The sequence below is a fragment of the Osmerus eperlanus genome, chromosome 9 (genome assembly GCF_963692335.1).
Source record: "Osmerus eperlanus chromosome 9, fOsmEpe2.1, whole genome shotgun sequence".
In the NCBI taxonomy this organism is placed as follows: domain Eukaryota; kingdom Metazoa; phylum Chordata; class Actinopteri; order Osmeriformes; family Osmeridae; genus Osmerus; species Osmerus eperlanus.
Window position 1 is genome coordinate 9802350 of NC_085026.1, and position 22733 is coordinate 9825082.

The 22733-nt window shown below is 45.8% G+C and overlaps 2 protein-coding genes across 3 annotated transcripts in view; one reads left to right on the forward strand and one right to left on the reverse strand.

The window, feature by feature from the left end:
- ccdc85ca (coiled-coil domain containing 85C, a) overlaps positions 1-16742 on the forward strand; it is a 33809-nt gene extending 17067 nt beyond the window's left edge. The window contains exons 2-6 of the mRNA XM_062469760.1: positions 6902-6981; positions 9642-9743; positions 12445-12537; positions 12680-12778; positions 13680-16742. Coding sequence (XP_062325744.1) covers positions 6902-6981; positions 9642-9743; positions 12445-12537; positions 12680-12778; positions 13680-13769 — 464 coding nt within the window. The 3' untranslated portion in view covers positions 13770-16742. The remainder of the gene's footprint in view (positions 1-6901; positions 6982-9641; positions 9744-12444; positions 12538-12679; positions 12779-13679) is intronic.
- Positions 16743-17234: 492 nt separating this feature from the next.
- LOC134026789 (cyclin-K-like) lies at positions 17235-22547 on the reverse strand. 2 transcript variants are annotated; one of them, XM_062469747.1, is made up of 10 exons: positions 21604-22547; positions 21269-21350; positions 21023-21154; positions 20839-20944; positions 20685-20742; positions 20146-20315; positions 19791-20047; positions 19591-19618; positions 19399-19470; positions 17235-18482 (listed from the first exon to the last, which is right to left on the reverse strand). In XM_062469747.1, the coding sequence occupies exons 1-10, from the start codon at positions 21798-21800 to the stop codon at positions 17878-17880; spliced, it is 1707 nt and encodes a 568-aa protein (XP_062325731.1). In that variant the 5' UTR covers positions 21801-22547; the 3' UTR covers positions 17235-17877. The 2 variants fall into 2 exon arrangements, with proteins under 2 accessions (XP_062325731.1, XP_062325732.1); XM_062469748.1 differs by having other exon boundaries at positions 17235-18443; positions 21604-22545.
- Between the last annotated feature and the right edge of the window lie 186 nt (positions 22548-22733).

Here is a 22733-nt window from a genome sequence, read left to right on the forward strand (position 1 = left end):
ATGATGCAATATCCAGAGATTATACAGCTGTAAGAAATTAAAACAATACATCTTAGACACTTAGTACTTCAAATGCCTGAATAGAAAAAGTTTCCTCTCAGTATAAAAGCAATTGAACAAACTGTACTTTACTCAAAATGCACACAAATGCCCCTGAAAAGAACCAACTAGTCTATTTGAAAGCTGGAGATGTCTTGGCATCATAAAGACTCCATCAATGGTGCAAATTCTATGGTTAAACACCTCTCACAATGAAGCATAGGATGAAATGTGGTCAGCCAGGTGGTGAACCAAATGGTGAACAGCAAAAATGAGTAGTCTTGATACCTGGATGTGCGTACACAGTACACACATAGGCTATAACACACATACACACACATAATACACACACAATACTCAGAGAGTTGATCTCTCTCTCTCTCTCTCTCGCTCTCTCTCTCTCTCTCACTCTCTCTCTCTCTCTCTCTCTCTCTCTCTCTCTCTCTCTCTCTCTCTCTCTCTCTCTCTCGCTCTCTCTCTTGCTCTTTCTCTCTCACTCACACACACACACACAGATTTCCTACAGTATGAAACCAGTGTGAAGGAATCCTGCTACCTCCGTTAGTGTCCCTCCTCCCTGATAAGCCCAGAAAACTCTATTTGGACCACAGCATACACCACATCCTCTTATTATTAACAAAGTAGGTTAACTGCCCTTCATACAGGACATGTCCGCTTTCTAGAGACGTTTGGTAATACTTTTTGTTATCAAGGCTACCGTCATTGTGTACATAGACAAACACCCTAATAGAACATAATTTTGTTAGTCAAATGAAGTGGCATGAGAAACACAAACACGGGTACCTAGGTGACTTATGGAAATGTATTCAAAAGACAGTTTGATTACTGTAGCTGATTTGATTGGAATGAAAAGCAGGGAAGCGGGATAAGATGTGCTCTATGTTTACTTCAATTCATGTGTTTGTGTGTGTACGTGCAAATTGAGACGAGAGAGTCTGGCTGGTATACGTTGTGTGTGTCTGCCTGTCTGTCTGACTGTGTGTGTGTGTGTGTGTGCGTGCTGTGACTTAGTGTTGTGCCTCATTATTCTCCTCACCACAGCTCTAACAGAGATTAATAGTGACAGCAGCGTGTCTGCAAGGGCATGAATGCACTTCCTCCCTTCCTTCCTTTTCTCTCTCTCTCTCCTCTCTCTCTCTCTCTCATCTCTCTCTCTCTCTCTCTCTCTCTCTCTCTCTCTCTCTCTCTCTCTCTCTCTCTCTCTCTCTCTCTCTCTCTCTCTTCTCTCTCTGCATGCTCCTCTGTCCCGTCTTTCACTTACAGCCCCTCTCTTTCATCTAACTTGTTCACTTGATCTATCATTCTTGTGACACAGGTCATCTTGTCATCCACTACTCTTGTCCTCCTGTGTCTGTATCTCCATCCTTCTCCCCCTCCATCTCTCTCTCTCTCTCTCTCTGTCTCTCTCTCTCTCTCTCTCTCTCTCTCTCTCTCTCTCTCTCACTCCCCCTCCACACTCTCTCTCACCTCTCTCTCCCCCTCCACATTCTCTCTCTCCCTCTCCGCACTCTCTCTCTCCCCTCCACACTCTCTCTCTCTCTCCCCCTCCACACTCTCTCTCACCTCTCTCTCCCCCTCCACACTCTCTCTCTCCCCCTCCACACTCTCTCACCTCTGACTGCTGTACCTCACCTCAGCTCTGGCTTTCACTCCCTCACCTCTAACTGCTTTACCTCACCCTTACCTCAACTCTGGCTATCACTCTCTCTCTCTCTCTCTCTCTCTCTCTCTCTCTCTCACTCTCTCTCTCTCTCTCTCTCTCTCTCTCTCTCTCTCTCTCTCTCTCTCACTCTCTCTCTCTCTCTCTCTCTCTTCTCTCTCTCTCTCTCTCCCTCCCTGGTGCTTTTCCCTGGTTCTTCACACTATTGATAAGGTCCTCCCACGGGTCCTGTAGAGTAACAGACACTCCATCACTTAAGCCATCTCTATTATCAGCTTGGTGTGTGTGTGTGTGACCATCACCTCGGGATGATGAACAGACTCAGCGAAAAACAAATTAACTTTGACTACACGAGCTGTGATTTGGAATAATGCTACATCCCTCAATGTCATTCCGCTATTCATCCTCCTTCTCCCTAAAGACCAGGACATATGCTGGACTGACTGTAAATCTAGGACACCCTTTCCTCTGCCCTGTGGTCAGCATTATGGGTCCAGTGTGTGTGTGTGTGTGTATGTAGTGGTTTATGTTGTTTGGGACTGTAGACCATTCCCTTAAAGGACAGGTGGAAAATGCATGTGGTGTTTGTGTGGCTGTGTGTGTCTCTGTGTGTGAATGTGTGGTGTGTGTGTTGTGCGTGTGTGCATGTCTGCGTTCAGGTGTTGTTATGCGTGTGACGGATGAGAGTCGTGAAATACATTGAGAGACTCTCGGACATAACCGCGATGACGATGTCTAAAAAAAAGGTTTAGGAATGACGCACCGCTTTAAGACCAACTTCTCCTTTCAGTCAATTTCAACTCTCCGGTTTCATTTCTACGCTGCTATCTGCTTACAGCACACAGAGCATGACCTGGCCTCTTCATGCTGCCGTTTGTTAAAGAGTAACATTATAGGACTGGATGATGTATCCCTGCATCCTTCCCTTAGCCCTATCCCTGACTGGCTGAACTTGGGTAGGCCTTTCTGTGGCTTCACTCAGCCAATGCGCTGTTTACTGAACCAACTTTAGGAACATTGAATCCAACCAACTGTAGTTTAGACATTTTTGCCTGGACGGACGCCATAGGCAGTCTCACCAGCCGTTGAGTCTGTCACCACCCTGTTGTGTGTTTGTGTGTATCAACAGTAGTGTGTGTAGAATAGGATGGGTTCCCTGGCACAGGGAACCAAGAAACTGAAAGACTGATACAGTATTCTACACTGAGCAGGGGGCAGGGTTGGAGCCTGTCTAACCTGCCTTGGAGTGACTGCAGAGAGCAGATAGAGAGAGAGTGAGGGAGAGGGCTGGGGAGAAGGGAGAGAGGGAAAGTAATGTAAAGAGAGGAGAGCAGAGGGGCGTGGAACAATACATCTGTGTTTGTCTGCTCTAGTGGCCCCTGCTAGCCCCAGCCCTGCCTCCTTCTCCCATAATTGAAATCAGTCCCTGGCTTTGGACGCGCCTACCTTGTGTGTGTGTAACCAGCCCCCACCCTTTATCTCCCCAGCTAAATGTAATTGAAATCATTCCTTAGCCTCTACCTCAGAGACTTCTCAAAGGACGGAGAGGAAGAGGGTAAGAGAAAGAGAGAGAGGGGGGAGGGGGGGTTAAAGAGAGCGAGAAAGAGAGAAGGGGAGAGAGATAGTATATGTGTTTTTTTTCTAAACCTCTCATCATCCGTGTATGGAGAATTGGAGAACAGAAGAATAGTGCTACTCATGCATATTTCATAAAGAGCATGTAAGTTTGGCCAGGGGGAGGGCTTGTGAGTGTATATTTTTACAAGCACTTCATACTGTGTGTGAAGGAAGGGAGGTGGGGGGAGGGGAGGTGGGGGGAGTGAAAGAGAGAGAGGAAGAAAAAGAGAGAGGTACAGGGTGTGTTTTATGAGACCTCTGTGACAGCATGGGGTATTTGAGAAGGGCGAAGGGGTCTAATTTGATTTTAATTTATTACATAACCAGGACAAAATCTTGGTCAGGGACCCAGGCAGCCAGTATTCCATCAGAGGACATAATCTGTACGGTGTTTCAACAGTGTTACCAAGTTGGTAGAACATTTGTAGACCTAGGTTTAGGTTTATACCTATACATATAGGTATGTATCACCTATACAATTGTGTTCTGCACATTTTCTGTGGCAGGCTTTCCCTAGGCTATGGTCCAGATTATGATCAAAGATGGATTAGAGTATTGTAATCAGTCTGAGCTGAGATCAGTGTAGTACTGGACGGGATGTAGTCACAGAGAGGCTGAAGAGATGAAAAAGATGGAGGGGGGGAAGTGTAGTAGTAGCATCCATGTAGTCAACTGTACATTCTGTGTGTGTGTGTGTGTGTGTGTGTGTGTGTGTTAGGTAAGGTGTGGGGGAATGGTCTTGTGTGTTGTGACATGGTATGGTGGAGTGTGGTGTGTTGAGTGTGGTCTGGTCTGGTGTGGTTTGGTGTGTTGAGTGTGGTCTGGTCTGGTGTGGTGTGGTGTGTTGAGTGTGGTCTGGTCTGGTGTGGTGTGTTGAGTGTGGTCTGGTCTGGTGTGGTTTGGTGTGTTGAGTGTGGTCTGGTCTGGTGTGGTGTGTTGAGTGTGGTCTGGTCTGGTGTGGTTTGGTGTGTTGAGTGTGGTCTGGTCTGGTGTGTTGAGTGTGGTCTGGTCTGGTGTGGTTTGGTAATCGGCTTGCATAGTGCTGCTGGTTGCAGGTCAGGTGACCAGGCTGTACTCTAGTTGGATTACAGGGTCACAAGGAAGGCAAAGAGGCTTAGTCCCACTGGCCATTCCTCAATGTTGTTTTGTCCTCTTTCTTTCTTTCTCTCTCCTTCTTTCTTGCGTCTTCTCTCATTATCTCACTTGACCTCGCCTGCTCTTTTGGAGAGAGACCTCACACAGCCCGCTTTGCTTCCTCTGTCAGTTTGGAGCCTGTCTCTTTCCTTCTCTTTTCCCCATTCTCTTTCTTTTAGCTTTGTCTTTCTCACTTTAGTTCTTCTCATCTCTTTCTTTCTCATTTCTCTCTTCTCTGACTCTCCCTCCCCCCCCCCCCCTGTTTCACTCCCCAACCCTCACTCTCTTTCTCCTTCTCTCTCTCCTTAGAGTCACATCATAATCTATTGAGGTGAATCAAGTTAATCACCATCAGTTCCTCCTCTTTTCTTCCTCTCGCTTTCGAGAAAGGACAGACAGCTGCAATCCACAGCCAATAAACCCCGACAATGCAGTAGTATCTGCCCTAGGCAGACTGTGTAACACTGCCACATGCTGGTCACATAGGCAGGTAGCCCTAGTCTAGGATCAGAGGGTGTAGGGGGTGAGATCTAGGATCATGGCTAGGGATGACACCTCAGGGTTGGATGGTCTGGCTCACCCTCTGTAGTCAGGGACCAATACTGAAACAATGTTCCCCTGGAGATGATTTATGGACGTAGAGACGGTGTCGTCTACTTGTGGATAGCCTATGGCCAGTTTTGGTTTGGGTAAGGTCTACTGGGATATGGTTAGGGTTGTTTGATGGTTAGTCTGATGTTATGGCTCGCTAGTTGTGCATCTCTAGATCACCCATACAAGACCTTTGGAACACCCTTATTGGGGATTATGTGGATCGCGGTTCTACACACAACATGGCATGAAGTTGCTTGTTTGGCCATGAGGGAAATGAAGAGAGACAGATTTGCTAGACATGGGGTTATAGTGTGTAGGGTGTAGGGGCTCTGTCAGTGGGCTCCTCCGGCTGGTCGTCTGGGAGGCATTAGTTCTGCTGCCTCCCTGTCTCGGCTTCCTCTTCTGCCTCCTGTCTCCGTGTCCTCCTGCCTTCCATTTATCCCTCGGTCTCTCATCTATCGCTTTCATGTTTATTCCTTCCACCTGCACTTTGCCCTGCTGCCACATCTCTCTCTCTCTCTCTCTCTCTCTCTCTCTCTCTCTCTCTCTCTCTCTCTCTCTCTCTCTCTCTCTCTCTCTCTCTCTCTCTCTCTCTCTCTCTCTCTCTCTCTCTCTCTCTCTCTCTCTCTCTCTCTCTCTCCCCTTCTGTCTCTCCTTCTTTAAAAGTAGATTTACGAAAACAGGTGTGTTCCTTTCTAGGGTCTGTCCGTCGCATGAAGGAAATGGCGGGGGACGAGTTTGCACTATCAGTCACCTCCCTCCCTCCCTCCCTCCCTCCATCCCTCCCTCCCTCCCTCCCTCCCTCCCTCCTACTCTTATGGGAGCCTCTCCTCTCATTAAGAAAACCACTGAAACGGTTGAGGGAGCATGTTTAAGGGGCCGTTGTGTGTGTTTATGTGTGTTTTATGTGTGTGTACCGTATGGTTGCATCCTAAGCACTGTTGTTCTATTGTTGTTTGTTTACACAAACAATTAAACCACGACACGAGCACCGCTCGTCTAATCCCAAACCCATTTTCCCAGTGGGTGAAACTCCATCACTTAAGCCCACGTATTCAACTTAAATTGCCAATTGAGCGAGGATAGAGCGTTGTGATGTTTAGTGTATAGGGCTGAGTATCGGCATCTTGCAGAGCTAAAAGAGAGCAATTTTTGGATTAGCAGCTTTCTGCTTAATCACCATGGGAAGAGTGTCAACAATAGAGGCTGGGTGGGGGGAGGGGGATTAAGGATTTGAGGGGCGTTGAGCACCACACAAACATGTCAATCAGGGGGTGAATAGAGAAAAACCAAGGGTACAGTGTACTCACATTAATGGGTATTTACTCTGGCCGGAGTGAAACTTTTCGCTCACTCAACATGGCTTGGGTGTTGTGGTTTTGGTATCAGAGTCAATATGGCCGCACATGTTGGTTAATGGGAGAGACGGAATTTAGAATGTGAAAGGGGCATTTGTACTGCTTTGAAACCGGGGACAGTGTTCAGGTATATTTTCAACGTGAATCAGAAAGAAAATTGATACCCCGGTGAACGAATATGTAGTCATTTCATTTTTCCTTTAGCAGACAGGAGAACAGTTTTATCCAAAAGGACGGGGATTCGTACCTGCGATCACTGGTTCTGCAGGTCTGTGGACACTACTAAGCATCCATGGATCAAAAACAGGAACTTTCATATCAGCAGTGGCTTTTATTAAAGGGTCTTGGAGAAGAGGAGGATAGATACAGTACAGGTTTCAGATGCTGTTTTTGGTCAGGGTTAAAGATTTAGAGGTGAGGGTTTAACGGTGCATTTGAAACCTGCAGATGCCTAACAGTCTGTTTCCGTGTGTTCCAGATGTGTCCTCCAGCTACATCCATCAGCTGGAGAGCAAGGTGAGGATGCTGGAAGACGACAACAAGCAGCTGCTGTGCCAGGTACGACCCGGAGGAAGTGAGGCGGCCTAACCTCTCTTCAACAGAGATAGGAGGAAGTGAGGCGGGCCTAACCTCTCTTCAACAGAGACAGTCTCTCCAAACTATTTCTCTCTCTTGCCCTTTCACTCTTGAGCATGACAGGGCGCGTGACACACATTACACGTACACACACACACACACACATGCATTCCATACTCCATTACTATGAACAAAGTATACTGTAAAGAGGGGGGGTGAATATGCATGCAGTAGAGTTGTACACTGCAAGGAGATGAGAAATGGGGACTATATAGAGAGATACATGGATATAAAGATATAAGGAGAAATATTAGTTCCGTTGTGTTTGTGTTTGTACTAGACTTTTCCTAACTTCACTTCCCTCTTTAGAGAGATCAGTAACAGAAACTAGAGAGAGGGAGAGTGAGAAAGAGAGAGAGAGCTTGTTTATTCCTTTTGGGTGGATGGGAAGTGATTTAAGTGCATTATTCAGTACAGTGAAATGGCCTGAGCTTTAACTATTCATAGGGGGACATAGATAAAGAATCTGTAGAAACCGAGGAGAAATAACATCACCTGCATTTTTCATGCCTCCTATTTAGAGAACGCTGTCTGGGGCCTTGTGTCCTCATGAAAGCATTCCACAAGGATATGCACACACACACACACACTAACACACACGCACACACACACACACAAACAGAACAAACACATTCTATATTTAGAACTGGATTTGACACAAACACACACACAAACCCACACGTATACACAGACACGCACGCCCACACACACAAACACACACATGTACACACAGCGTACTGTAGTGGCTGTGCAGAATACCACCGCTACACCGCTCACTTTATATTGAGAAGCAAATTCCCTTCTCTGTCTATCGTTCTCACACAGACACTCACATACCCCGGCACACGACCAAAACCTCTCAGAAGAGAAAGAGTTTCAAGAGTTTTGATCAGACAAATGCAAACACTATTTATTATGCTCTCAGCTGGAAGAGCTGAGAATTATGTCAGAGAATTCCAGTTTCCTTTCCACATAGATGTCTCTCCATACAACTCTGAGGGTTTGTGTGATCTCTATATTTACACACACAGTTTTATAACAGTCTAATAACCATAACTACCCTCACGCTGTATTTAAACTTCAGTTAAAGGTTAAAGTGTTTGCTCTTAAAGGCCATTAGCAAACACACACACACACACAGAGGGGCAGGGTGTGCACACAAGCCTGCAGAAGTCTACAGCACACATGAAACAAGTACAAAGACACAATGTTCAATGGATTCAAAGTACACGTCAACTTCTTAGAGCCCTCTACATCCACCCTCAGGTGACAGGTCTTCTAGGAAGGCATGACAGTGCATTTGGAAGGTTGAAGGTTTTCTCTCGGGGTTTATTGACACTGTAAGTCTCTCCCGTCGCAAGTAGTTCTCAACGTGGCTTTTGCGTTGTAACTTCGAAAACAGCATGCAGCGTTATCTCTCTGTAAAAGAGGATGACGCGTTTGGATCTCGTCCTATTTCCCTTCATCTCTGCTGGATCCTTACCTTTCAGACCTCCTCAGCCTGGTCATTCTAAGAGCTTCGTTTGTTTATTCCTCTGTGTTTTCGAGGAGTGGGAGGGGGAGCCACCACGTAGGAGGTATTTAACCTCTGCCCCATATCCCACTTTACCTGAGGGTGAACTCTGGCCCCTTTAACAAGGAGACTGCTTTATTGTCTAGGTTGTGGAATTACAAGCAGTATTTACCAAGGAATGGTCTTGAATGTTCCAGACCCTTGTAGATAGCCAGTCAATCCAAATCCAAACAAACAGTGTTGATTAAAATGTAGTCAGTCACACCAAACAATTTGTGTGGGGTATTGTGTGTGCTTCTGCTTGATGCTAGGTGTGTGTCCTGGGTGCGGAGTATGGAGGGAGCTCATTGCATCAGTGCTGAGGGAATGTTTCTCAGAGATGGGTGAATGGCCAGACAGGAAGATGCACAGAAGATGTAGAAAGCGCTTGCATTGTACATACACTACACCTACACACACTCTCTCTCTCTCTCTCTCTCTCTCTCTCTCTCTCTCTCTCTCTCTCTCTCTCTCTCTCTCTCTCTCTCTCTCTCTCTCTCTCTCTCTCTCTATCCCTCTCTCTCTCTCTCTCTCTCTCTCTCTCACACACACACACACACACCTACACACACACACACAAACACTTGCCTTGAAAACATTGTCCAATTTGCAGCATTTACCTCCTTCTCCCTCATTACCACTGTATGTTGCGATGCCAAACAAGACCTGACATTTATAGAGTGGTATTCGTCAACTCAGCGATGCACACTGGCATTTCAACTTTCCCTCCAACGGCTAACTGACCCTCTAGCTAAGCTCTGCCATTTGTAAGCTTGACCTGAGTCATCAAAGCACATTCAGTCTCATCTAAATAAATACAAATATGAGTCATTTTGAAAAACGTATTCTCGTTGTCCCCCCCCCCTCTTATTTATGTTTCCTCTGCCCTCCTCTCATCCACTCCATCCCTCTTCCCCCCCTTACAATCCCTCTCTTTCAATCTATATCTCTTGATCTTTAATTCGGTCTCTCTCTGCGCCCTCTTCCTTTCGCTCGCTCTCTCTCTCGGTCTTTTCCTGTCTCTCTCCAGGCAAACGGAGGGGATCTGAAGACACTGAAGAAGGGGCTGTCTCTCTACCACTCCGAGTCTCAGCTCTCCTCACTCACACAGTACCAAGACTCACTGCAGAATGTATGTAGGATGGCGATGTGCTCTGCAATGCTTTTGTGTGTCATTACAAGTCATGAGTTCATCGCAATGTGTCTGTGTCTGAAAGCATGCCCGTGTGTGCATGTGGTCTCAACACCACACCGCTCCCCTGACCCCTAACACTGCCAATCCCACAGCTTCCCCTGAGTTCAAAGGGGATGATCTGTTTTGAGCAGATTCTCAGCAGATTTAACGTTTCCCCCCCCCCCCCCCCCCTCCACCGCCGCAATGGCATCGCTGGAGGTGGAGGCGTGAGCCTAGATTAGGCATTTGAATTGTTGTTGTCGTTTCCTGCTGAGGTCAAGGGTCAGAGACTTGTGGGATCAAAGCCAGCAAGGAGAAGACCGAGAGTGCGTCAGGGTCCAGTAAAAATGTGTTCTCTGCTCATGTGAATGTTCCTTGTGAGGCCACAGCTGTTGGTGTAGTCTCTGTCTGTATGGATCCACCTCTATCGTTTGTAAAGGACATCCTTTTGGATTGCCAAACAAAACTATCCCCCCCCTCCCCCTTATATTCTTTCAAAAAGGCAATGACTCTCTCTGTTCTTTCTCTCCCTTTCATCCTCCTCCCACACTGGAGCACACCTTGGGCAAAGCATTGTCGTCACCCCCCCTCCCCCCACGTCCCCCCCCTCCAACCCCCCCCCCCCTCCACCACCACCGCCCCTCGCTGCTTCTCGTCCCTCTTCTCTATCACCTTTTGTTTCCAATCCTCCCCACCTCTCCTCTTCCTTATCTCCCCTCTCCCTCTCTCTACCAAAACTCTATTCCTCCTCTTTCATCCTCTGGTCCTTTAATCCTCCACTTGTCCCCTTCCTCTCTTCAGAGAAGTTATCAGTAGTCATGCAGAAAGAGGAGTGAAACGAGACAATTGTGGAGCAGAGAGGAGAGGAGGGGAGGGGAGGGGAGAGGAAAGGAGAGAAAATGGGAGGAGGAAGGTAATCAGTGTTCATCTGGTCCTGATGAGAGAGGAGCCTATTTTTCGTTGTCACGGTAACCACTATGGGATCCACCTCCATAGAAAGGAAAGAGCAATTAGGCATGTTTGACGTAAGCTGCAGCTGTGGAGACAGAGATAGAGAGAAGAAAGAGAGAGAGTGTGTGTGCAAACTACAGTTAGTGTCTACTCAGATCTCTCTCTCTAACACACACACTCATCTTCCTTGCTAAATTTAGCCGACCCACTGATTGTGCCGAAGCAAAGTCGTGACAAAAGGAGCCGCAACTGAATATCAGGGAGTTAGAATCCCACCAGTCAACATTCTACCGTTTCCTCTGGTTTCAGCGAGCAAAAGGCTAAACAGCTAAGATAAGAACGTCCCTTTAGAGTGACCAATCTCTAATGAGAGTGTGTTAGAAGCACATGACCACCCCCATGGCTTTCTACCGATCGTTGCCATTGTCCTCTCCTTCAGTGGTGTCTGTCTCTGTATTGACATCGTAACCGGAGGCGCGTGTGTGTATTGATGAAGTAAAATAAGACAGGTGTGTGTATGTGTGTGTGTGTGAGTGTGTGTGTGTGTTGATATGTTAACCTCAGACAGATACAGGGATGGCTCTTCCTGTTCCTGTCCTATAATGCAGCTACAGCAGGTGCACTACTCACTCCTTTGTGTTTATTGCAGATTCAGCTGGCTCTGTGTGTGTGTGTGTGTGTGTGTGCTGCTCACACTGTGGTCAACATGTTCCCTATGGCTTTTCTGCAGTTACCTCCTACTCTCATACACACACATGCTGTACACTCACACACACACACACACACACACCTGTATTGCATGCTCAGGTCGATTCACTGCTAAAGAGGGGCTCTATGGGTTTAGGCTAGAGTTATGGCTGGGGCTGGGGAGGGATGGGGCTGGGGAGGGATGGGGAGTGCTGGGGCTGGGGAGGGATGGGGCTGGGGAGGGATGGGGAGTGCTGGGGCTGGGGAGGGATGGGGCTGGGGAGGGATGGGGAGGGCTGGGGCTGGGGAGGGATGGGGCTGGGGAGGGATGGGGAGGGATGGGGCTGAGGCTGGGGAGGGATGGGGCTGGGGAGGGATGGGGCTGGGGCTGGGGAGGGATGGGGCTGAGGCTGGGGAGGGATGGGGCTGGGGAGGGATGGGGCTGGGGAGGGATGGGGCTGGGGCTGGGGAGGGATGGGGCTGGGGCTGGGGAGGGATGGGGCTGGGGCTGGGGAGGGATGGGGAGGTGGGAGTGGGCAGGGGACTGCAGCTGAGCCAGGGATGGTATGTGGAGGAGAATGCTAGCGAGCTCCAGAGCCCCTACTCTCTCTGTCCTCCTCCGCTCTCTCAAAGGCCCCTTTGTGTGCGTGGGTCCGAGCGGTAGTTGTGACCCTGAGACAGGGACAGAGCCAGGGGGCTGGGGAGAGATGGAGGGCAAAGGGGTCCCAGCTGGGCTAGCAGAGGAGAGGGGAGCAGGCCTAGGAGGGTCATAATGAGCTCATTTAACCTCATTCCCGTTGTGATTATGGGCTCTGTGTGTTCAGCAAGGATGTGTGCGTGTGTGTGTATGTGTCTATAAACGAGTGTTTGTGTGTGGACCGCAGTAGAGTGTGGACAAGTGTGTGATTGTACACTGGCCAAGATCTTGTCATCAACATTAATGTCACTTGTCACTGGTGTGTGTACGTGTGTTCACCTTCATCCATGTGACTCTCATCTCTCATGTCCCTCCTCGGCCTAGGGCTCAGGAAGGCCTCCTAGTGGTGAGCCCTCCCCTACTGCCGGCTTCCTTCCTGCCAGCCAGAAACCTGAAGCTGTGGTCCACGCCATGAAGGTATCAGTATGTCTCACTTTCCAGAGTTTGGATTACATCTGAGGTTCTACATTTTAACTTGGCATTCTAGATTACTTCTGCGTGTGTGCATGTGTCCATAAAGTGTGTTTGTAAAAGATAACCGGTGTGTGTGTGTGTGCAGGTGCTGGAGGTCCATGAAAACCTGGACAAGCAGAAGCTGGAGGCCTACGATGAAGACCTGAGTGAGAAAGAGAAAGCCATAGTTCGGGAGATGTGTAACGTAAGGATGACATTCTTTATCACACGGTCGCTTTGTCTCCCACCATCCAATCCTCTCCCTCCCTTTATCTCCTCTCTTTCTCTCTATATCTCCCACTCTGTTTGTTTAATGCTTTTTTTTTTTTTTGGGGGGGGGGGCTTTTAATTACGTTTCTGCATCACGCCTCCCTTAATCCACCCTTTCACTTTCTATCTTCCTCCTTGCGCTAACTTCAATTAAAGGGCTGCAGTACACGGGCTGTAGTTTGTACATCCCACTTGTTGGCACAATTAAAATGACTTGGTAGGAGCACACAATGGTCCCAATTGGGCCCCTGTAGGCCAGAAGCCATAGACAGACATGGCAGAAGCACACACACAGGATCTTCCCTGTGTGCCATGACCTCATGACCTCTGAGAAGCATAAACCCAGTGGGTAGAGAAAGAGAGGGCACATGGATGCACAATGCCATCATTCACATTCTGTTCTCATGTATACATACAGACTTCTACATTATGCTTACTAATGAGGCTTAGCTACATTGGGTCTCATTCACTTGTAATCCCTCTCTGACTCATGTTGTCCAGCAAAGCCTCAATAGTGGGTGTTGTGTAACCTTTAGTCACCCCCCTCTCCCACGCCCCTGTTGTTTTCATATGATCAGAGTGTGTGGGAGTTTACATTGTGGACATTTTTGGCGCGCTGTGAACGGGTGCACAGTTTTAATTGGGACGCCATCGATGAGATGCGCTATTTTCGTCTCCTGCCCGTTAAGCTTCAGAGGACAAATTCACTACTCACCACAGCCTTTCTCTCACTTCAGAACGCCAAACATTCAGAATTCACAGGCATGATATGAAGTGTGGTGTAACATTGTTTTGTGTCCCCTTCACCCCTTTGCCCTTTCATTTTGTGTTCCCAGGTGGTGTGGCGTAAGCTGGGAGATGCTGCAGGATCCAAGCCCTCTATCCGACAGCACCTCTCTGGGAACCAGTTCAAGGGGCCTTTGTAGTCCTGAAGACACGTGTGTCTGAAACCCACGGACGTCAGCAAATAGAACTAAAAACACAAACACCACCGTAGTTCCTGGGCACTGTGTGTGACCTTCACATGATCAACCACCCCACCTGTCGTATCCCTACCCCACTTCTCCAACATCCATGATGTTCAGCTTCAGTTCACTCATTGGTCCAAAGCGACTATTCCAAAATGCCTGGGCAGTGACCATCTCTGACTGGAGTGGAAAGTGGAAGACATCTGGACAAGGCTGTTATTGTGTTAACGCTCATATGTGATTCTTTTTCTCAGCTAAGCACACATTATAGTTGACCTGAAGGGAAGGTGATATGGGAACATACACCATAATGAAAAAAAGGTTTTGAGAACATTTTTCTTCTATTCCTGTATGGTTTTACCAGGCATTTTCAAGCATCACAGAGTCTAAACCTCAATGACAGACAAGCTATCCAACATGCGACTCCTTCAATATCTGAATTTCTCAATCAGCAACTCTACCGAGACCTTTAGTTTTTCCTTATGGTCACCAGTGTTGTTGTTTATCAGTGTTCAACATGGGCTCGTAGCCCTTTTCTAGGCACACATGGACTGAAACACAGTTCGCTCATGTTGCTTCCTTCAAATACCGATTTTTGACAGCTCTTCAAAAAAGGACTACTCAACTGCTCTGTGACTTCAACAACACCTAACACAGATTTGATCAAAAGTAAACAAATGGGAATGTACTGTTATATAATATTTTCCCAATACACAGTATAGTAGCAAGCCATAGGTTTATATTCTATACAGTTCAATGTCAAGTACTCGTAGAGCCCTTCACCTAAAACATAAATATACAAATGTAGACAGAAAAACCCTAATTGTGTACACCTAAAATGCAGCACCATATGTTGTATGTTGTTTAAAGTAGCACTAATATTTTGAAACACAGTTTTCTTCTATGGCCATCTTTGTTACCACTGTTATCTAGGTGGTGCACCAAATTAGGTTGCATCCTTTGAGTTTAAAAGTTCACTTTCGAGTAAGAGGTTAGCCTATCAAACTAGAATATCCAAAAGCTGGTGATTCATAAAGACTTCCCAAATGATGCAGTGATGTTTATGATAAGAGAAAGGATATTTCTGTATGGGAAAAGGGACTTTGATATACAATCTATAAATATTCTATGACAATCGTTAAAAGTTTTTGAAATATAATAATGCGAGAATCTTTTTTGGGGGGGTGTCTCTTATATTAATAAATGAGAAGGTATACGACTTCCATACCTGTAATATCTTGTTATTCCACCTGTAATGAGGTCTTATAACTAAAGTCTCATTGGAGATCTATGTGTACCTTATGAAGTGTTATAAGTAGGTAATGAAAACAGCATTGGGCATCTTAGTGTGCTCTACACATTGAGGTGGGTTAGCTGAGTCCTGTGTATACTGAACCAAAGTATACGTTTAGACAACAGTATGCACACTTGTTGGATTTCAAGTGCATCGAAGGTTATTAGCAGGACTTAGCAGAGAGCTAGAATGAGTTGATGAAATGTGATTTAAGACTTCATTGTACTTCTCCATGAAGCATCATAGTGACTAAGTACTCTATGATAACTCATATGAAAGCAGATGGTTTCTGTTCAGCTTGGTTCTATAAGTTGATTGCAGTTTCTATGGATCTTGCATGTGAGTTTCACAAACAGACCATCAGATACCCTGTAAAGCAGCATCATAGAACTGACCTAACATGTTATGAAGATTTATAACAATCTAAGAAATGTATTCTATAACTGGTCTCATACGTGTAGAAAGTTTGGACATGGAATGGAGGTTCTTCTGTCTAGGTTGTTTGTAAGTCACATAACTGATTTGTGACAAGTTATGTATGAAGTTTCATAGAAGTCTTACAAACTGTAAAAGGGCTTGTGGATACCGATAGATTTCGGAATAGATCATTTCAAACATGTATGAAAGACACTTGCTGCATTTTCCCTCTCTTTGTATGTTATCTTGACAAATGGTCATTTGTCAGATGGATAGAAGGAATCAGATTTTTTTTTTTTCAGAATTTAAGTTTGACATATTGTCACTCTAAATAGGGTTCCACACTGTATGTGTGCTACTTGTATTTTTCAGAAGGGAATGTAAGTACCTACTGTACTCACATTCCTTGCTCATTGGATGAGAGATTATACAGTTTTGAGGAATGGCCAATGAGTATCTGAGTTTCAGTGAGATTCAGAATGCAGCAGGTGACTTTTATTAGTGATGTTTATATGAGCCTGACCTTTAGCATATACGAGCCGTATGAACAAAAGACAAGCAATCATTTGGAGAAGAAAGGTAACATTTGTATCGGTACACCTGATATATGGAAATACTTATTTCAATTGAGGATTGCTAAAATAAATAATACTGTCTTGCACAGTATTTTTTGGGTAACAGAAGGACAGTGATCAGGTCTTTTGAAAACACACCTAATTAATGCATTTTTGGATAACTCCATACACACATTTAAAATCAATTTTTCAAAAGTGACCTTCTAGAAACATCTGCTATATACATGCGACTACTGACCTTTTATATTTGTTGATTTGAAAGCACAAAGTGACAATTGAAAAGTTTTGACAATTTTCCTATGGTTACTTTCAAATGCACTGCTTCTTTTGTCAAAACATGATGTGTTGACGTAGAACCTGCAATGACCTACTATATTCTCTTCTTAGCCTCACTCTATCCCAGACACAGTGAACATGTATTTTAGGATATAGCCAGTGCTTTGTAAATAAATACTGTTCTCCTGTAGGATATATGAAAATAGCATGCCTTTATATATTTTTGTCTTTCATAAGCTGTATGTAGCTGAAATGCATCGATATTTTAGCAATTTATGAAAAGTGTGATAAATGGATTAAGAAAGCCTCTTTTAGATGATTTTAAAAATAAAATTTAAGTATACTTTCCTTTGTAAAAGTATAGTGTAAGTCTCTAATTGTGTATGTTCATCAATTATATATACTGGGAACGCTACTACAGAGAAGGAACCAAGCTGGAAGCTCCAATAATTACTAACTTTTTGGAACACAATTATTCATCTTCCCTAAACTGATTTTAAAAAGAGAAAATCTGGTTCCAAGATCGAGTCATGAGAAAATTAGTAACAGCAAGGGATTATGCATGGGTACTTGTGCCCATGCATTCTACCCATGTGGAACTCATGCAACATAGCAAGTGTGTACATTTTCTGGATTAGGGCGCACTCTTGTGGTTATTTGTAAAACAATGAATCCAAACAGCCCATACTCAAATGATCTGCTAATGTAACCTGCCTTCCTCTTACTCTGAGTAACAACTGACCTTAATGACTGGAATTATCAAATATACATAGCTGAGTAATGGGCCTATCCAATGATGTTAGACCAGACATTACCTCAAAGATTTGGGGATTCAAATAGGGTAAAGACATACCAGTTACACATAGTCAACAAGAATTTATTTAAAAAAAATATTTTAATTAAAAGTTTTTGTTTTTTTTACACAAACTATTCACACTTTATAACTAATGAACAACTATAAACATGTCATAGCCAAAATAACTGAACAAAGAGTTAGTGATTTCAAAACACATTTTTCCTGGATATCTGCATGCATCTGTTGTTAACTAGTTTAAAATACATATAAGTAACATGTATGAAATAGAGCTTACGTGTGTTTTAAAGTGTTCAAACACATGTACAATTTGACATGGTGTATTGGTTCAGGCTAAAATGCTAAAAGAAGTAGCATAGATATAACACATTTTAGTGCATCTCGTGTAAAAAAGGGAATGACTACATAACTACTGTGAAGCTGCCTTGTTCATGTTTTGGTCAAATCTTTAACCCTATTCAACACAATAGGCTAACAATTTTACACGGCTAACAAATACAACATTCCCACGAACCAGTGCAATGACAGCTTATAATAAGACTCATAGTATATGGGTGTTGACGTACTGGATTTAGTTTTTACAGATGGTAAAAGGGGAAAAACATATCCCTTCAATGTCCAAAATACTGCTACTGTACTATGATGGTGATGTAGTGTTGGCACAGCCAGTCGTAGCATCAACCCCCCATTTCACATCATCCAAGCTCCTCGACTCATTCCACCCATGGGGGGCATCCCGGGAGGCAACGGAGGGGGCCCCTGGCTCTGTCCACCGGGGTAGCTAGACGAGGGCATCCCCATGCCCGGCAGCCCTGGAGGCATGCGCGGAGGCGGGTAACTGTGGTTGTAGCCCGGCGGAGGGTAGGCAGGCGAGGGGGGTGGGGGAAGGCTGGGCGGCGGGTAGGAGCCGGCGGGGGGTGGGGGGGCACTGGGGGGGTAGACATGACCGTGGTAGCCCGGCGGAGGGCCATAGGAGGGGGGTACGGGGACGGCGTAGGAGGGCCCCTCGGTCTTCATCAGGGACTGCAGGCTCTGGTAGCCCTCCCCAGACATGTAGGAGCTGGAGGTGGGGATGCCCATGATGTAGGAGGAGGGGGGCGGGGGGGGCGGGCGATGGGGGAGGGGTGGGGGCTGGTGGTGGGAAGCAGAGTGGGGAGGGGGAGGCGCTAGGGCCTTGGGGGCCTCAGCAGGTTCTCCATGGGCGTCAGTCTCCCCAGGGAGGGGGGCAGCAGGGTGGGAGGCAAGGGCCTTGCGGTCTGTGGGGGACCGAGGAATGGACAGACAGATGGTCAAGACTAATTAAAAACAGAAGATGATTTTTGGCAATTTATAAAAAACGATACAGCTTCAACAGCCTACTAACAGATTCAGCATGTCAAACACACAGATGCTCAAACGTGCCTAAAAGCCACACACACACACGGAAGTGATGAGCGTCCCCAGTTAGGTCATGTAAACAAGCCGCCTAGCTACTCAGAGAAATTCTAAGGGCTCTAAGGCAATTATCAGATTTGGTGAGAAGGTCAGACCACTCAGACCTCGGTAAAGGTCTGGATTCAAGCCACTACGTGGCAATGCAAGAGGATCTCCCATTAATCCACCTATAGCGTGGGTGTACATTTGTGTGTATCTTGTGTCAATCTACTCCATTAACCAAATGAGAAGCAGATGTATGTCTATTTGCATGCATGTGCATGTTCCTGCTGAGTATAATGTTTCCTCTGGAATGCCCTGTGTCTATCCCCCCTGAGACAAGCTGCACTCTAGGGGGGGGGGCTTAGATTGGGGGATTACCTGGGACCATGGTAAATCTGTGATAATATTTTTGGGGAGTGGGCCTAATTAATGAGAGCCCCTACTGCTCCCTGAGCCAGTGGGCTTTAACCCCTGAAGGACAGTCGTTTGGCTGGACATTACTAAGAGATAAACAGTCATTGAGCCACTGAATGGTGAGCAGTATATTCTGCAGGTTGTTCATCAGTAATCTAGGAGAAGAAGGACTCTTATTGTGAAGGGAAGAATTTCGACACTTAAAACAGTATTCCCACCTTGCTTCCTTAATTTTGTTAAGGGTTTTCACTGGACACAAGCGGCTGTGTTTCTCTTGTTTGTTTTTGGCACAGAATTAGGGAAAGCGAGAAGTTTAAGACTCTTGGAAGTGGGTCCTCGCTTCCCATGTCTGGCTGATCAAAGGGCAAAGAGGGAACTCACCTGGGGGAGGTTGTGTGGTGGGCAGGGGGGGCATTGGGGCCTCAAGTCTGGGGATCTTGGAGCTCACTTGCTCTGGGGATGAGGGGAGAGTGGACAGACACAACGATAGGAGTCACAATCTTGTACAGGTCTGCAGACTTGCTTACTGGGTCTACTGTTTCAAATCAAAGTCATGAACAGGGAAGTGCTTACCAGATGTCTTTTCCTCTTGAGGAGATGGCTACAGAACAAGAAAGTCATTTATATCAGTAATAATTGTATGCATTATACCCACACAAAAAAGCACTGTAGTGATCATACACTGCATATTGTAATGTTTTCTTAACAGAATTGTGTCCATTTTCAATTGTACATTCCGAAGCGGGCCCCTGTCGAACGACATGCACACTCACATGGGCTCGTTTGATCTGGCGTGGGGGGCTGGCCTGTGGGGAGGCTTTCTTGGCAAGAGGTGGAGGCGGGGGTGGTGGTGGAGGGGCGGGGGAAGGATTGGCACTGGCCTGGGCTAGGGCGAGAAGCTGGAGCTGCTGGGGGGTGGGGGTGGAGGAGGAGGAAGGGAGCGTCTTCTCCCTGTCGCCCACCGCCACCACGCCCTGGGGCATCTGCTGCTTGCCCTGGGAGTACAGATCCAGGATCTGATGGCAGATATCTGGGGGGTTAAGAGAGAGAGAGAGAGGTTGACGTCTTTCATTTGTCTTTTTTTTTTACTTTTGAGTAAAAGTGTTCCGGGACGCCAGCCCCGCCCACCTTCCAGCAGCTCCACGGGCACATCCTGGACAAACTGCTCCCACCATCGGCGTGACGACTGCTTGGACGTCCACTCCTGGATGTCGAACTTACACAGGCGTCCCGCCAGGTACATGACCGCCACGGCGATGATCTCGGGCTCCCACTGCAGCGACAGCATGGTACACAGGCTGCCAAGATCCAGGGACAAAACAATGGGGAGGCCAAGTTTGTTCAGGTTTCAGTCTATTCTAGATCTCATGGAAACTACCATTCGACTATACGCATGTTACGTCTAACACAACAAGTGCAGTGCTAATAATAGTTTGGGATAGTTACACAGACGCTTGATACATAGTGATAATGTTTTGGGCAGACAGCTACAAGTGATCTGGTGTTGAACTTATAGATGTTATCAAGTCACAACCAGACAAGCATTTAGTTGGAAGGTCAGATGTTGATGTCCATATTGGAAGTGGTCCTCATGCTATGGCACGGATATGTTTACAAACACACAGATGCACATAGATCATCCTCATTCTGGACTATTCTTCACTCACCTGTCGTTCACAAAGGTCCAGGCCATCTGAACTAGCTTCTGCACTTTGTTCTTGTCGCCTGGAACAAACCCCCTCAGTTTTTCAAAAGGTTTCCAAAAAAACAAATGAAATCTTATACCCACGTAGAATGAATGATTCAGCTGTGCCTCATTACCTTTAAGTTGCTTGGCGTAGCGGAGCAGGAACTGATAGGGGTGCTCCACCTGCAGGTCAAACTTAATGGTCTGCAACAAGATCCTCTCCAGCACCATCACCTCCTCCTACAGAAACAACATTGGGATCTGCACCTGGCATATACAAACACATCACTGCCAAAAAACATATGGTGTATGTTTTACCTTTGGATCGTCTCCAAACTGGGCAAACTGGATGTCGTTTAGGAGGCTGCGAGCTGTCTTGATGATGTCTTTGCATTTCTTTGGGGTCTCCTCTACTTTCCCTGCTAGGAAGAGACAGCAACCCCCTGTCACCTGTGAACACAACATACATGTTGTGGGTTAGCAAGGTATTGCAATGTACAATGTATTGCAAATTAGTTTAGATTTTATTCATAACTTGAGGTGTCCAGTGAACACGGTAATTACATATCTGGGGAATTGCTTGAAAGAGTGGAACATATAAAAGCGATGGAAGTAGATGATTCCTGTTGCCAGTGTGTCATAGTGTCTGGGCACGGGGTTAGGGAGTTTGTTTAACAATTTGTGCTCTAAACTTTATCTTGGTTGGGAAGACACTGTATTTTCACAAGTCTCCACTCTGTATCGGGACGCAAATTTGTTTCTGGAAAAAGGTTGGTAGGACAATGCTTTAAATCATTAGTACTTCAAAAAACCCAAAAGTACTTGTAGATAACAACAGTTAAACATGAATTCTTAAAACTATTTAATGGAAAGTTCAGCACAGCGGAAAGAAAGGATACAGTCCCAAGCGAGTTCCCACGTCGAAGATGAACCGTGCACCCTCTCTCCGGTACCTCGCCTCTGTGGCGGGGTCCAGTCCCTCCGACTGGGAGGGTGTATGTGCTAGGTCCTTCTTGTCCCAATACCAGCATGGTTTTATGTGATCCAGACTTGCAGCTGGATTGACAGGGATAGAATTCTCCCGGTAGTCTTTCATGAACTGAAATAATTTAATACAGAAGCGTGGTCTATATAGTCACTGACTGAAACCCCTTTAGCTAGCTAGCTGGCTAGCGTCTAGAATTAGCTGACTTGCTAGTTCCGTCCGTTACGTTACGTAGTAGAGAGGAATGATTATACGACCTACTTTGCCAAAAAAAAATAGCACGGACAATATTGGGCTAAAACGAGTAAAACATCCATTCAATGAAAGCAATATGAATCCATACAACAGTTTACACTGGAAATTGAGTGTAAGGCGCCATATTTAATTTATTAACAATATTGCATCCAAGTGACGTCACGAAGAGGAAGGGAAATAATTGAACTAACACCAAGACATACAACCGAACAAAAACAAGGACCTGCGACGACCGAAAGCTACCAAGTCAACCGATCGTACCCAGAACATGATCATCTACACAGCAATAATATAACGAATGATAAGATGACAGCTTCACCGGTTATCCGGTGAGAATTAAGCAGCATGTAAAGTCAAATCGTAACCAATAAATGTGCTTGTTTAGCAACTTCCTTGACTTGTTTTGTCTACCTTTTTCTTCCCGGCTGCAACCAGTCACAAAACAATGTTTACAGTGAGTTGTGCAACTTTATGACCGCCAGCCTGTAAATTATGGGCACCCATAGCGTAGGATGGGCTTTTTTTTTTTATCAACAACTGACATCTTTTTCAACTAATCATATAGTCTAAATCGTTACCATGTATGGTAATTTTAATACCACTAAAGTAAACTTCCGATAACAACCATAGGGGGATGTTTATGGATGGTAAACCAATGTATAATTTCTCGATGAAATGAATGACAGTTCAACTGGCCAATGCAGTATGGAAATATTGCCGGCCATTTTGACCAATTCATTTGACGTTTGCTCTTGCTACATCCAACCGAAAACTAATGAAGCAACTTCC